This window comes from Prinia subflava, chromosome 8, assembly GCF_021018805.1.
Source record: "Prinia subflava isolate CZ2003 ecotype Zambia chromosome 8, Cam_Psub_1.2, whole genome shotgun sequence".
NCBI lineage: Eukaryota > Metazoa > Chordata > Aves > Passeriformes > Cisticolidae > Prinia > Prinia subflava.
In genome coordinates this window covers 30717126-30731509 of record NC_086254.1, presented here as the reverse complement: position 1 = coordinate 30731509, position 14384 = coordinate 30717126, and the positions used below count along the sequence as shown (strand labels likewise).

General features: G+C 46.0%; 2 protein-coding genes across 6 annotated transcripts; one reads left to right on the top strand and one right to left on the bottom strand.

The window, feature by feature from the left end:
* Nucleotides 1-3226: 3226 nt before the first annotated feature.
* Nucleotides 3227-7584, bottom strand: LOC134554163 (oxidative stress-responsive serine-rich protein 1-like). 2 transcript variants are annotated; one of them, XM_063404590.1, is made up of 4 exons: nt 7468-7584; nt 6456-6576; nt 4704-4811; nt 3227-4052 (listed from the first exon to the last, which is right to left on the bottom strand). In XM_063404590.1, the coding sequence occupies exons 2-4, from the start codon at nt 6530-6532 to the stop codon at nt 3374-3376; spliced, it is 864 nt and encodes a 287-aa protein (XP_063260660.1). In that variant the 5' UTR covers nt 6533-6576; nt 7468-7584; the 3' UTR covers nt 3227-3373. The 2 variants fall into 2 exon arrangements, with proteins under 2 accessions (XP_063260660.1, XP_063260661.1); XM_063404591.1 differs by lacking the exon at nt 7468-7584 and adding an exon at nt 7204-7360.
* OSER1 (oxidative stress responsive serine rich 1) lies at nt 7506-13483 on the top strand. Of its 4 annotated transcripts, none has more exons than XM_063404586.1 (4): nt 7510-7622; nt 9906-10019; nt 11827-11940; nt 12677-13483. In XM_063404586.1, the coding sequence occupies exons 2-4, from the start codon at nt 9940-9942 to the stop codon at nt 13359-13361; spliced, it is 879 nt and encodes a 292-aa protein (XP_063260656.1). In that variant the 5' UTR covers nt 7510-7622; nt 9906-9939; the 3' UTR covers nt 13362-13483. The 4 variants fall into 4 exon arrangements, with proteins under 4 accessions (XP_063260658.1, XP_063260656.1, XP_063260659.1 ...); XM_063404587.1 differs by lacking the exon at nt 7510-7622 and adding an exon at nt 7894-8146; XM_063404588.1 differs by lacking the exon at nt 11827-11940 and having other exon boundaries at nt 7506-7622.
* The last annotated feature ends 901 nt before the right edge of the window (nt 13484-14384 follow it).

Here is a 14384-nt window from a genome sequence, read left to right as displayed (position 1 = left end):
GGCACGAGGGGTACCAGCCCCCGTTAGGGGTGCCCTGACCTTGTGTGACCTTGAGATCACCCCCAGCTCTTGAGCACAGATTCCCTGGAGGGGTCGGCGTGGGGCTGCCCCATGGGATGCTGGCAGAGCCCTGGCAGAAGGTGCCATCGGAGCAGGGCTGTGGCTGCTGGTGGTTTGGAAATACTGAACTCAGGGGAGGGTCTCATCAGAGAGCTTATGCAAAGGTTACAGAGATGAGAGAACAGGAGGGTGGAGTCGGTCACGGGACTTTGCAGGCACAGAAGAACCCTCCCTGTTTTTGGAGGGGATGGAAAACAGGCTCTGGAAACGGCTCCATTGATTTTTTTTTTCCCAGTGGCCTGATTCAGCATCTGCCAATGTAAAGCTCAGCTCGGATTCGATTTGGCTTCTGTAAGGCAAGAAAAAATGTCATTGATCCAGGGTGCCCTTCTGCATCCTGCTTCAGTTTAACTGGTCCTGAAACTGGAGGGACAAGGACTTGTAAAGTGCTGGGAGGAGGGAAGCTACTGGAAAACACCCAGGCTGGGTCTGCTGAGATAGGAAACAGAGAGCTGAGATCTGATTAAAGTCCTGAGACCACTGCAAGTCCACTGGTGCTTTCTCAGAACATTTCAGACGTATTCTGTAGATTGACTGGGAACAGCTCCTAGAGCATCCACACACAGAAAAAAATCCCCCAGGCTTGTTGGGGCAGGAACAGCAGCAGCTGGAAGCAATAGGGCTGCACACAGCACTGTCTGTACCAGGGCATCTCTACTCATCAATCAAGATAAAGGTGCTGTGCAGGCATTCCCAGGGAAGATGCAGTTTTCCAATAAATCCTGAGGTTTCAGGCATGCAGGAAAAAGAAGTCACTGCGTTATCAGAGTGATATGGATGAGCTGAATGAGGAAGGGTTTGATGGAAACAATAAGTTTGGGCCTCTTTTAGGCACCCATCATTCACCCGCAGGGGTTGGTCTGTGCTGTGCAAATGTCAGCAGCAATGTTCCAGTACATTTGCTGCAAACCTCACAATTGCAGTGGAGAACCAAAATATCTGCCCTTGCTCTGCCACAGGCAGCACTAGATGTGCTTACACACTAGCAAAAACAGGGGTTCAGGCAGAAAACAAAATGACTCAGTCTTTTTTCCCCTTTTCCTTCCTCCTCCACTGGCAGTTCCCAGCCCTCCACTGTGGAAGTGTGCCCTCAGAACCTGCTCTCAGGCTTTTCCCTCCCACCAGGAGTTCTGGCAACCTGAATTCACTTCTCAGCCCTCAGTTTCAGGGTATGTCTTGAATTAGTTTAACCTCCACAATTTCCCCAATTCCTCCTCTCTCCCTGGGCACAGCAGGTCTGTGGCACATTGTCCTGCTCCACAGCTGCAAACGTGCCCTTCCAGCGCTGTCGATCCGTACTGGGTTTATGTAACACCAGCCCAGACACTTCCCGGGGTTCTGCACACTTTGTTAAAGAGCAGCACAGCAGAAACTGCCCCAAGGTGACCTTGGCCAGGCTGCCACTTCACAGTTCCACAGAAGGGCCTTGCTGTGCCCCTTCCTAAGGCTCCAGATCCAGAGGAGTGGGGATAACCAGGCTTAAATAATCATTTTTGTGCATGTGGAAGAGCTGTGCCTCAGCTTCACACACATGGACTGTGGATCAATGCTCACCAAGAGGCAGGGAAAGTGTTAAAAGGGGAAAACCCCTCTGTCTAGCAACAATTCCCATGGTTTTAAAGAGGGCACAGAACCAAAACATGAATAAAAATAGGAGCAGATACCCTTTGCTGAAACAGAAACACCCTTCAAAAAATAGCAGCAGCAAAGATAACTGGTACTAAATATTTATGTTTAAAAGCAAAGTACATATGATACCAGATTTTCTGTAGGGAGAAAGGAAGGAAAGTGGAGAAATCCCAAAGTGTGTGTGGGTATTGCAGAATAGTGCTGGAAGAGGGAGGTGACATGAGAATATGCAGAAATCAGTTACATTTAATTTGAGTAACAGCAAACACTGAATGCTAAATATGTGCATGAAACTTAAGAGCAAAATTAGTTTCAGTTGTATTCTTGTTTTTTGATTTATTTGGATTTTAAATCTTAGCTTCCTGCACTTGTAAATTTTAGGGATGGTGAGAAAAAAAATCTAGTGATTATCATCTAGAATGTCTGAGCCTTCTCCAGCACAGAATACAAGGCCAACTATCCACATCTGCTTTTCATCTATTTTTACACAATTGCTTGTGACTCCTTGGCTTGCTGACCACTCATTTTTCAGTATGTAAGTAAAAATTACAGTACTTTACTCAGACATCGTTGTTGAGCATGTACAGCTGACACTGAAACCAGAGGTTTGTTTTCAATAAAAAGGTCTTGAGGGAAGATGAATGTAAGTCAAATTATTCAGACTTTAGGTTGCTGGGTTTTGACAAACATTTATTAATGCAAGTCTCGGCAACAGAATTTTTTATTGCAGTATTTTCAACCAGCAGGAATGTCATAGCTCTACAGCACAAAGCCAGGATGATACATGTCTTGTTCACCCCCTTTCCACACCACTTTGTGTATCAGATGTGCTCAGAAACACCCTGTATAGATGGTTCTACCCTCTCCACTTCTGAGACTGCACAGCCCAAAAAACCTGGTAGCCTGCTTCACTCCCCACTAAATTATTCCATCTGTAAAGCACAAATAACAAAATATATTTTTACTCTAAGAGCTTCACTTATCTGCAGAAAAATAGAACTGCTTAAGAGTGAGCAAGTTAGATTAAGGAAGGGTCCAAATACACACACCTGCATGTTCTGGACCTCCCAAAAAATTTGTAAGGAAGAAGCACTCACAACTTGATCCAACTAAAAATGGAGCCAGCTAGTGTTGAAGGAAAGGAGATTCATCCTATCCAAAATGCTGAATGCCTTCTCATCCTTCTCTCTGGAGCAGCAAAAGGAGGATGGAGCTGTAGCTGTGAAACTTTTCTCTAAGTACTGAGATACATTAAGAATGAACATTCCAAACACTTCAAAATATCAGAAAAAAACCTAAATGTTTTTTTGGTTTTGTTTGTTTTTTTTTCCCAAAACATAGTGAAAACAGCACACAGAGCTTCAATATCCACAGCACAAACCAAAACCCAAATAGAGCTCATTTGACCTAGTGTGCTTTTGTTAAGGTATTCAGAGACTTTAGTGCATTCTTTTCAGAACTAAGCTCAGAAACTATATTCAATTTTTCATTTTATTAGAAAACTAAACTGTATGAGGCAAAGAAACATTTAATCAAACGCACAACAGTGAAAACATGGCACTGACAGGGCAATCAGCCCAACCATTGTAACAAACTCCGCTTCAGGATCCTCCACTGCTTACAGTCAAGTGTACATCATCTCCGCCATGTGAGACATTTTCTTGGGGATATATAAGTAGTATTCCATGTATCCCGAAAGATCTTCAATAGTCACGTCATCCACAAAGGCTCGAGCTTGCTCAGAGCAAGACCTGGGCGAGCTTGCTGAGGCTGTCGCAGAGGGAGCTCTGCCCTGGAGGGAGTGGGCCCCCAGGACGGCCTTCTCGCACTCGGACAGGACGCTCCGCAGCCCGGAGAAGGAGTACACCTCCATGGAGCGCCACTGCTGGCACCGGCACTGCCTGTCCGTGCAAGGGCACTGCCTGCTGTTGCTAAGCATGGATAAGGACTGGAAATCTGAGGTTTGCTCAGAATGCAAGCTGTTCTCAAAGGATGAGGAGAGAGCAGGGCAATTCTCCCCCTGCTTCTGCGAAGGCTCTTCGGCGGTGAAAGCTTCCAACAGTTCAGTTCTGTCGTTACTGGCCTCAAGGTGAGAATCCTGCCCGTCCTTCGTACCATGTTCTGCTGGGACAAAAACATCTGAGCTGCTGGCACCCTTCGCAGTGTCTGCCTGGGGTTTGTGTTTCAGCTGGCTGTTGGCTTTCATGTTGCAGTAGGTGAACTTGGGAGGGTGCAGGACCGGAGATTTGGAGCGCCGGCGCCGCGGGACCCTCGCCGATCCTCGGGAAGGCTTTCTCACACACCTGCAGGTTCAACAGGTGAGCAAGTGGGTAACTCCAGAAGCTACACTACAGCTCAGTAAGCTCTAAAATGTGATTAAAAACATCTTACAAGATTATTTCTCTGCTTGGAAGTACCAGATGATTGGTCACTTACAATCTCTGACACAAAACGTGGAGGGTTCTGAAGAAATTCAGGTTCCCCCAAAGGAAAGATACATGCAAGGAACTCTTATTCAAGGTGCTTCCCCCCAGGTCTTCTTATTCAAGGTGCTTCCCCCCAAATCTTCTGCTTTAAGCAAATGATACTCTGTCATCCCAAATTGAACTGTAGTGCAGAACCTGGATCAGTAGGAGCTGCTGGCAGAGTCACATTGAATATCCAGGTACTTCAAAAGCAATAAAAGAACCCAAGAGAGAGGTGAGAGGGGGTTGCAAAGGTTTAAGACTTGCAGAAAAGTACTACTGATGAAATCAACAGAAAAGAAAATTTTGGGAACCCTCTCTAAGAGAACATGCAATATTGTTTTTAAAGGATTTGATGAAATCCCCTTAAGAACAACGCATCAGTTATGAAAACATTTCATGATAGAAAGGAAAGATATCTTGAAGCAATTAATTAACAACAACTCTCACTGAAAGTGGCCTGCAACTGCTCAATGTGTCATGTTTTACCCATGCCACGCTTCCTTGGAGCTGACAGTCTGCTGCTTGGCTCCCTCCACGGCTGCTCTTGTTGTTCTGAGAATGGTCCCATCACCCACGGCCAGAGCTGCAATACATCTGGGTAAAAAGGGAAATGCCACATCACAGAAACGCCTGAACATATGGCTCCAGAGGCCCACACTCAGCCTGTGTGCTCTGAATGCTCAGCTAAGCCCATCAAATTTGCTGCACTGACTCCCTCTCTAGTCAGAGGGTGGAAACAGGGCCTTATAGAGATTTATCTGACCCCTCTTACTACACTGGTCTCAACAAGTGGCTAAAGATAGGTGAGATGAAATTAAAGGCAGCCAAAATGCCCAGAGGTTGATGTCATGCCCTATTTGTACTAAAACCACGCGTTAAAGGAATGTAAACTCACGTTCCAAACGTTCCTGTCAGACAATAGTCATTAAAGATAGTCTCCTACTCCTCTGAAATGCAAAGCCAGGCACCTGGAGCAGCTGGCTGAGGGGGAGTTGGTGGAGAAGTGGATGAGGAACCACAGGCAAGGACAGATTACTGATTTATTTCGTTCTCATTAAATTTTTGAGATAAGCATGGAATGAAACAAGCATCTGACCCTGGAGGTGTAGGTGACAAACATAAACGCCTCAGCACATCAGTCTGTATTTATAGTTATGATGGCTGCAGGTGTGATTTGGAACACGGCAAATTGTAAGAAATGAGGCTGAAATTCTACCAAGGAGCCCAAATACTCTGCCCAAAGTTGATCTTAATGGATTAGTCACAAGATTTGAGCTGTTCACAACACATGCCTGCAAAACAAGATCTTTTTATACCTAAGATGTCATCAGGAATCAAGCAGAAGCCCACACAGTCTGCCAGTGGTACTACATCAAAAGTGTTATGATAAATAACCATAGTTCCTTGACAGAGAACAGCTATTTTTTTCTATATTGCTCAGAAGACCTCCTGAAGTAGAGGGACTGAGTAGCAAAGCAAAATATATTTCCACATGCAGAGGAAGTCCTGAATTCACAGTGTTGATGGCTGTGGGGATGAATTCACAAGGTCAAACTGTCAACATAAAACTCCCTCCTGTTTTTGTAAATTCCCAAAAGACTTCAAGTGAACCATCTCAGAGTGTCAGACTGCATAACTTTATCAGCTCTTACACTACATATTAGCAGCACACCCAGTATCTTACTAAGTTTTTAGTGTAAGAATGTCTGCAGACATTTTACTCCACAAAATCCCCTGAAATCAGAAACACTCAGAGCTGATATTTAGCCTGACCCTCACAGTGAGACTGGGCTCCTCAGTACACTCTGAGGTGTTGGTGCTTTGTCCAGACGCCTTCCAAGCAAAATTTTGTGCACTAAATAAAGACTTATTATGTAGCTGCAGACATCAGTGTTTACGGGAACAGACAAACAAATTCTGTATCACACCAGGTGACTACAGCTACAACAGGTTCACTGCTTTAGCTGAGTCTTTCATGATTCCATGCAGTCACTGTGTGATTTCAGTTGGATATTACTCAAAATTACTCTGTAATGAAGTACTGCTTTGCATATTAGACAGTTATAATGACTATATTTCATCTGAAGCAATGCAGTTCAAGAGTGCAAAGAACCTTGGACAGCAAAGAACCTTTCACCAAATGACTTTTGCTTTTTGAAATGTAAAATAATAGAAAATAAACACAAATATATAATAAAACCCTGACAAATTACATTGGCTTTTTTGTTGCTCACTTACCCTGCTGCATCCACTCTCAGCTTTTTGAATGCTGTTTGTAGACTCTCCTCCTCTTCATCTTTAGCTTCCAAGTCCATTGATGTGCTCTCAGTGGGTAACCAACCGTGCCATATAGAATAAACTGAAACACAGAAATTGGGATTTGGCACTGAGGTCTGAACACAGATGGGTCTGTTCAAAACTGGCTGACACCGTGATGGGTGCTCGTTCCTCTGTGGGCAGTGTCACTGCTTTCTGATCGGGCCCACGCTGAGCTTTTTTCACTGTGAACTCCAAAATCTGAGTTTTTCAGAACAAGCACAGCCTTGTGTCAAAAATATCGAAGTGTCTTTTTTATCAATGGGTGAATACAGATCCTGGCAACCTGTAAGTTTGAGCTGTGAGCATGGCACCCGCAGCAAGGCTCCAGAAAGGTTTCAGGAGCCACACGATGGTTTAGGCTGGCAGGGATCCCTGGAGGTCCCACTCCCTTACTCAAGCAGGACCACCCCAAGCCGGTTTCCCAGGACCATGTCTAGGTAGCCTTTGAATAATCGCAAGGAGGAAGACTCCAGAGCCTCCCTGCACCGCGTGTGCTCAGCCACCCTCAGAGAAAAGCGTTTCCTTATGCTCGGACATGGTTCCAGTGTGTGCCCCCGGCCTCTGGTCCGGTCCCCAGGCACCCGTGAGCAAAGCCCGACTCTCCCGTCTGTGCCCACCCCTCAGGCATCTCACCCCTCACTTAGACCCCTCCCGAGCCTTTTCTCACCGGCAGCACAGCGGGGCCGGCCCGGCACTGCCCGCCCCGGCACTGCCCGCTGGCCCAGGACCCGCGCCAGGCCTGAGCCGGGCCCGCGCTGCCCGTGCCCGCCCGAGGCTCCACACCCGCGGCAGCCCAGCCCAGCCGGCCGCGCTCCGCCACCCGCCCCGGGCCTCCCCTCGCCGCCCCGCCGGGCAGACCCGCGGCGGTCCCTCCGCCGCCCCCGGTCCCTCCGCCGGCCCGGCCGCCTCGGCCGCGGGGGCCGCCACTCACCCACGGCCGCGGGCCCGGGGCGCGCAGCACAACAGGACGTGACGTCACCGCCGCGGGGGCGCGCCCCGGCCCCGCCCGCCCCGCCGGGTGCGCGTGCGCGAGCGGCGGCGGTTCCGGGGGGCGGCGGGAGCGCCGGGCCCGGCCCGCGGAGCGCGGTGAGTGCGGGGCCCGCCCTGGCTCCCTCCTCGTCCCCATCCCCATCCCTGTCCTCGTCCCAGTCCCCTGCGCGGGTCCCCCCTTGCTCCCCCACGGGGCCGGTGGGCGCCGTTGTGTCCCTACAGCGGGACCTTCCCGCGCGGTTCCCGCCGCCGGTCCCGCCGTGAGGGCGGAGGGCGCTGGGGGAGCCTGGCCGGGGCGCGGGGCGGTGCTGAGTCACGGCCGGGCCCCGGGGCTGGGCAGCGGCGGGGCTGCTGGGGCTCCGCGGGGTGCGGGCGGGGAGGGCTGCGGAGGGAACTCCGGGCGGTTAAAAAGATAGAATTAAAAAATATAAAATGAAAATTTAAAAGGTAAGAGTTCTGGTTCCTGCGGCCCGTGTGCTGCCCCTGTGCCCGTCCCCATCCCTCCGTGCCCGTCGTTAGCCCGCAGCGGGTGGAGGTGCCCGTGCCCGTCACGGCGGGAGCGCTGCTGGGCGGCTCCGCTGCGTTTGGGGAGCAGCCGAAAGAAAAATGGAAAAGGAAAGGTGTGTATTTTCCTGGGACGTAAAAAACGCAAGTTTCAGGTGTGTTTTTTGACACGGTAAACTTCAACTGGTTTTCACAGTTACTGATTTTTTTTTTTTTACATGTGTGCTAGTTGGCTCGTGCATCTAAAACGCTTAAGCTTGTACTTTGTAATCACCCAGTGAGACTTTTATTCTGCGCTGTTTTGAGGGTTTGCAGTATTGGTGATGAAGAGCAGCATGATTAAATGTTTTGTCTAAAAACTAGTACTCTGTTTTGAGTAATATACAGTGATTTTAAAAGCTTTGACTTTCACCTTCCTGCTAAGTTATGTAATACAGGAGTTTGATGTTTAAAAGAAATTATGTTGCCTGAATTTTTTTTTTCATTTTAAAGAATCACCTGAGGATGACTTGGGGGCCAAGGAGTAAAAGTAGAGACCATCTGTTTCACCAGAGCAGCAATATTTGTCTGAGAGAAAATAAGAAATAGTAACCTGCTCAGATGAGCACCATATTGTCAGTGTTTAAGCTTCTTCGTCTCCTGTTTACTCCGAGTCTGACTCATTGGACACCATGTGCCTGGAAATTGTTATGATACATTATCCTCCTGTGTGTGTCATAATAGCCGTCTGCAATCCAGGGCACCCAGGTGAAATCACAGCCCAGGGAGCAGCCAGAGCTGCCACCACCAGCAGGAATGAGAGGGCGAGGGATCAGAGGTTACCCTGTCCCTCTGCATAACTGAGCTACACACAAAAAGGTCTCAGTGAAGAGGGAATTCTTTGCCTTTCTTCAAAAAAAAAACCCCTTATGCAGGGCTTTGCCCTTCCCTTTGCTGAAGTTCATGAGGTTCCTGTTGAGGAACTGGTGTTTCAGCCACTCACCCCAGTTTGGTGACATCAGCAGAGAGGTGAGGGTACCCTGCCACATGCAGATCATTAATGAAGGTGTTAAACAGGACTGGGCAGTCCTGGCCCTGGAATACACTGCTGCTGCCTGACCTCCAGCAAACCCAGAGAGCATCAGATTCACAAAGATCTGAGATCTGTTGTTGCTAGATTAAATGATGGCCAAGGTAGAGTAAAGAAAAATACATCAGCCAGTTTTTATAAGATTTTTTTTATTTAAAGCAAGGCTTTCTGATTGCTTTTTATATTTGTTGGCATTTGTACTTGTTCACAAGCTGATACAGGTGAATGTTAACAGCTATTTGTAACCATAATACCATGTTCTGATAGGACTGTATAACTCTTGCTGAAGACCTTGCTGGGACTTAGACATAAAGTCAAAAAGTTTTGTTTGGCTTAAAACTTTTTCTTGTTTTAAGAAAAATATCTTGGTTTGGGTTTTTTTTTAAGTGCATGTGTAACACTGAGTCCCAAATTTAGAAAGAAGAGTTGTAGAAGGTTGACTGTTTCTAGTGGTGTTGTTCCTTCTCACTTTCACCTCTTCTGCAATTTTTTTGGTAGCACTGTAAGACAAGTGGAAGAGTCTGGCTGGGCTGTAATGTATGTGCAAGGTGCTGTTGACACTAAATTTGACTTTGAATTGTTAATTCACCTACAGTTGTACAAGAGACTGTTTGTTTCATTCTTGGGTATCATAAAGCTTGTTCTGAGTCAGCTTTCAAAAATGTTCTACTAGAATGACCTCAGTTTTGTGTGCTCAGTGTGCTATTTTGAGTTTATTTTAGTGTATTATGGTGCTGCTGGGCAACTAATGTTTTTAACAAGGATTTGGCCGTTATTTTCATGTGTCTTTTTTCTGCTTCTCGCAGTACATGGTAATTCCATCACCTTCTGGCCATCCCAATGATGAAATCAGAAGCTAAGGATGGAGAAGAGGAAAGCCTGCAGACAGCATTCAAAAAGCTGAGAGTTGACACAGCTGGGTGAGTAACACCACAGGGAGGCACAGACTTAACATCTCACAAATGGACTCAAAGGGAACACCCTTGCTGTGAAATTTGAGGGAATGAGGTAACTGCAAAAGGTTAGGCACAGAAAGCTTTCATTGTAGTTAAAGAGACTGAAAGAAATTCACTACCTGCAGACTGCACTTCTTCAGGAATTGTAAATTGTTTGATTGCTGTCAGCTTGCAGCACGTTTGAAAAGTACCTCACAATCATGATCAGCTAGCAATGTGCTTGAATTGAATTTTGGCATGAATCTGCCTGCCAGAGATTACCAGTACTAGACTCCACAGGGCTATAACTCTGCTGTTGAAGTTAGCATAGTGCCATGGTTCTGAAGGCCTGTTCTGAGAATAAAATCATATCTTTTCCCAGGAGAGAAACTTTCTTTCCATGTCAGTGAGAGAAAGCGTTAGATTCAGTGCATGATTCCCACACAAACTATTTTCATTGCTGTCACACAAATTTCTATTTATAACCAGAATCAGCAAATGGGAAAGAATGCATTTTGTGTTGTGTTGGTTTGTGGAGATCTGAACATGGCACTTACCTTCACTGTCCCAGGTGGCAAAACACAAGCACCACGTGTCTTCTGTTGGTAATGATAATTTTTACCTGAAATGAAATAAAGGAAGGCTTCCATACAATGGTTTTTTTCTGCTGACAAGTGTGCACCATTGCATGTTACCTGTAGAATCTGGGGTCCCACAAGCTGTTGTCAGTGATGCAATTAAACTGTCACTGAAGTGGAGGGGTAGGTAAGGCAGCATCAAAGTGGTAACTAGAATTACCACAGAGCTGAGACTGTGAGTAGATGGGCTTCTGAAGTTATCTTTTGTCTAGGTAATTAGACTTATTAGTAATGAATTACCTCTCATTTCTTCAGTATTTCTAGTACCATCCTCCAGCTGGGCATATTTGATTACTTTGGAGTTTTTACTTTACTTTGGTGGCTTTTGATCTTGGGTTCTGTATTCATTGTCCTTTAAATGGAAATTAGTTTGATTAATAATTTGGATTCTCTTAATCCCATCCTAGATCAGTGTGTGGGGACTTACTTTCACTTTTTAGGGAATTCATCCTGTTTACAAACTAATTGAGCATAGGATTTGGAAAATAATTTTCTTGGGACTTCCAGTGTAATATATGAAGTCACAGCTTGAAGGAATTGTCTTGGGTTATTGCAAGTCCTTCAAAATGGGAGTGTGGAATGAATTTACAGCACCAAAAAATTTAGTAAATCTACTAAGGCTCCCCCTTGAATAGAAGCTGAAGGTCTGACACAACTCTTGGCTGAAATGATTCAACTTGCAGGAGTATGAAGAGTTTTAGCTTATGCTGACAGGCTATCTTAGACAGAGGCTTAAGTGTTCTTCAGCTAAACAAAGTCTATTTATGTCCAAAGAACATTTATTTTTAGGAAAGAATGGCTTATTTGTCTCTGGAAAAAGAGAAGTGTTTCTTCAGGGGTGGTATTTCTGCCCTCCCCTCTCCTGGGAAGCTGAAATTTGGCCATTGTGTGTATTTGTCACTGGCACGTGGGGTTGGCTCTGCAGTGGAGCTGTGAACAGCATCTCTGTCAAAGGGTCTGTTGTACAAACCTCGGAGACAGGAGTGTGTCAACACTCATCCCTCTGATTTGGGTCTCTGTGGGCAGCTCTTTTAGGATGGATTCTAAACGATTTGGAGCAGTATTTTCTGGGAAAGAAGATGCTCAAGGGTTTATTTTCATAATTGTAACGCTAACCAGTGTAGGCTGTTAACTCTTCATTCTGTCTCTCACAGATGTACCACTTCTCTCTCTGTGGGTGATGGGACAAGTCCCAGAGCAGTAGTTAGAACAGTGACAGATGAAACCAAACCTAAGAGTGTGTGTGCTTCTAAGGAGACCTGGCATGGGTAAGAGAAGCTTGGGATTATCAGACTATTTGAAATAATACTGCATTGGAAAGGAAGGTTAAGTAGACAGTTTCTAGTTGGTGCCCCTCTAAACAAGGGACCTGAATTGTCTTTACCAAAGAACTTCTTAAAATACTCTTTTTCTCTTCATATATGACTGCTATTCTTCACAATTATGTGAAGTGAAAGGAAATGCTAGTCACCTATAGGTGGCTAAACATTATAAATATTTCTCAGTGCAAACGTGAGCTGCTGGTTTTGGATGAGACAATCATGAATGCATCTCTTCAATCATTGTTTGACACTGCGGAAGCTGTCATTGTGCCTGGGGAACTAGATTAAAATAAAGAATTGGCTTCTAGAGTATCTCTGGAGAACTTCATGCTCAAGTGAAACAAAACCATCTTTTGCCCTTGATTCATTAGTTTTGTGCTCTTTTCTTGTGCTTTGTTCTTCTTGTAGAGATTATTTTGTCATGTCTCACATGCTTTATTCATTCTCTGATCTTTAAAGTCCACTCTCTGACATGCATTTCTGTGTTCCTTTTATATTTTATACTACTCCTTGTCTAGAACAAAGTCAAATTCCAAGACAGCAGAATACCCTGAGCAAATACTCCAAAACTAAAGCTTGTGCATGCAATATAAGTGCAGGAGAGATTTTGCCCAGTGTTATTTATAACCCAGCAATAAGTATTTTGGTGAACCTTCATTCCCTTTGTGTCTTTCCCTGACAGGTCTGTGAAGAAGCCCTCGAGAGGAGTTGTGAGAACCCAGCGTCGCAGGCGTTCCAAGTCTCCAATCCTTCATCCTCCAAAGTTTATCCATTGCAGCACAAAACCTCAGTCCCCCTGCAGCCAGCTGGTGCAGAAGAGCCAGGCTGATGCCCAGGAGGACAGCAGTGGGTTTGGGATGCCAGTCCCAAAGGAGCCTTGTGCACACGAACGCTGCAGCGTCGCTCCGGACGTGGGCCAGAAGGGAGCTGATGAGTGTTTGGGAGTTTGTGTTGCACAGCTGACATCAGAGAACACACAGAACTCTCCAGCTGCAGCTTCTCCAGTATCCAAAACAAGCCTAAAGACTACAGAGCTTTCTGACTTCCAGTCTATGTCCAGGCTGAACACGAGTGAGCCGTGTGCGTGTGCAGATAAAGCCTGTCAGTGCAAACTGTGGCAAGATATGGAAGTGTACAAATTCTCTGGCTTGCAGAACACCCTCCCTCTGGCACCTGATAGAACGGTTTCTGAGGATCACTGCCAGCCTTTGCCTTCAAGAACTCCCTCGAGTTCTCTACGCTCTTGCTCTGAGCAAGCCAGGGCCTTTGTGGATGACGTGACAATTGAAGATCTGTCGGGATACTTGGAGTATTACTTGTACATTCCAAAGAAAATGTCTCACATGGCAGAAATGATGTACACCTGACAGCAACGAGCACTAAAACCAGAAGGGTGGCTGGTTTAAATCTGCCCTTAGGCACATCATGTGAATATGCAACCCACTCCCTGCTCACTGTGCTTGCAATAAAAACACTTCTTTACATCTCAGTTGATGTTGTTATTTAAGCTGGACAAACAGTTTAGTTTCAGCATTAGAATTTAGGCTTGGAATAGAGAATGTGGTAAATGAACCTAGAGCATACCTGCCTGTACTTAAGAGACCCAACAATTCTACTTTGTTTCCAAAATCCTCTTCTTGCTTTGTTGGAGAGGAGTCCCTAGATTGCTTGGTGATTAGAGCTCTTCTTGTGTGACACCTGATGTCCTTCAGCTCCTTTGAAATCACTTTGACCTCGGGTTGTACGACTGAGGCTTGTGGGTTTGGATGCTTGTGCCTCAGATTTTATTTCATAAAGGAGTGTGACCATCTCCTACCCTCCCCTAGGTACTATTACTGGAAAGCAAACCTTTTATTGAATTTCCAACAGGCCTGTCTGCAAGAGAAACACCCTGCATTCTTCAGGGGAGTTGCTGCTGTGGTTAATTAAAGGAAAAGTGAGGGCATGGGCTCTGCTCACAGTATTTGTTGTGGTGACCAAACCAGAATTTGCTAATTTCAGTGGTCTTAATTTATACAGCCTGTCAGTTTGGGGGCTTTTTAAGCTTTTTTTTTTAGCTTGCTTATTAGGACCAAGGATTACCCTTCCTTCAGGCATTAAAACCCATAGACTGGAGGGAACAGTTGTAAGGAAATCTTGAGCACTGTGTCTCCACTCCAGTCTTGCTAAACCATCATCACTTTAGCTGCCCTGTCCAGCTTTGCATTCCCCTGGAATGTACTGCTCCAGAAGCAAGCAGCTCTCCGTACAGTGTGCATCAGCAGCGTCTCTTTTATGAGTGTCTGTCAAAGGAGCATCCCATCAAATAATTCGTTGAGGGTGAGAAGAGTTGTGTTTGGTTTGTCTTTACTATTTGTGGTACCTCAACTTTCTGATGTGTAAGATGTGGA

What these genes read in the sequence shown, in the direction of transcription:
- LOC134554163 (XM_063404590.1), bottom strand. Translation starts at nt 6,532, where the DNA reads ATGGACTTGGAAGCTAAAGATGAAGAGGAGGAGAGTCTACAAACAGCA. An exon ending in CTGAGAGTGGATGCAGCAGG is followed by an intron (nt 4,812 to 6,455) that starts GTAAGTGAGCAA and finishes CTTTTTACCCAG; the next exon opens with ATGTATTGCAGCTCTGGCCG. An exon ending in TCCAAGGAAGCGTGGCATGG is followed by an intron (nt 4,053 to 4,703) that starts GTAAAACATGAC and finishes TTGAACCTGCAG; the next exon opens with GTGTGTGAGAAAGCCTTCCC.
- OSER1 (XM_063404586.1), top strand. Translation starts at nt 9,940, where the DNA reads ATGATGAAATCAGAAGCTAAGGATGGAGAAGAGGAAAGCCTGCAGACA. An exon ending in CTGAGAGTTGACACAGCTGG is followed by an intron (nt 10,020 to 11,826) that starts GTGAGTAACACC and finishes TGTCTCTCACAG; the next exon opens with ATGTACCACTTCTCTCTCTG. An exon ending in TCTAAGGAGACCTGGCATGG is followed by an intron (nt 11,941 to 12,676) that starts GTAAGAGAAGCT and finishes TTTCCCTGACAG; the next exon opens with GTCTGTGAAGAAGCCCTCGA.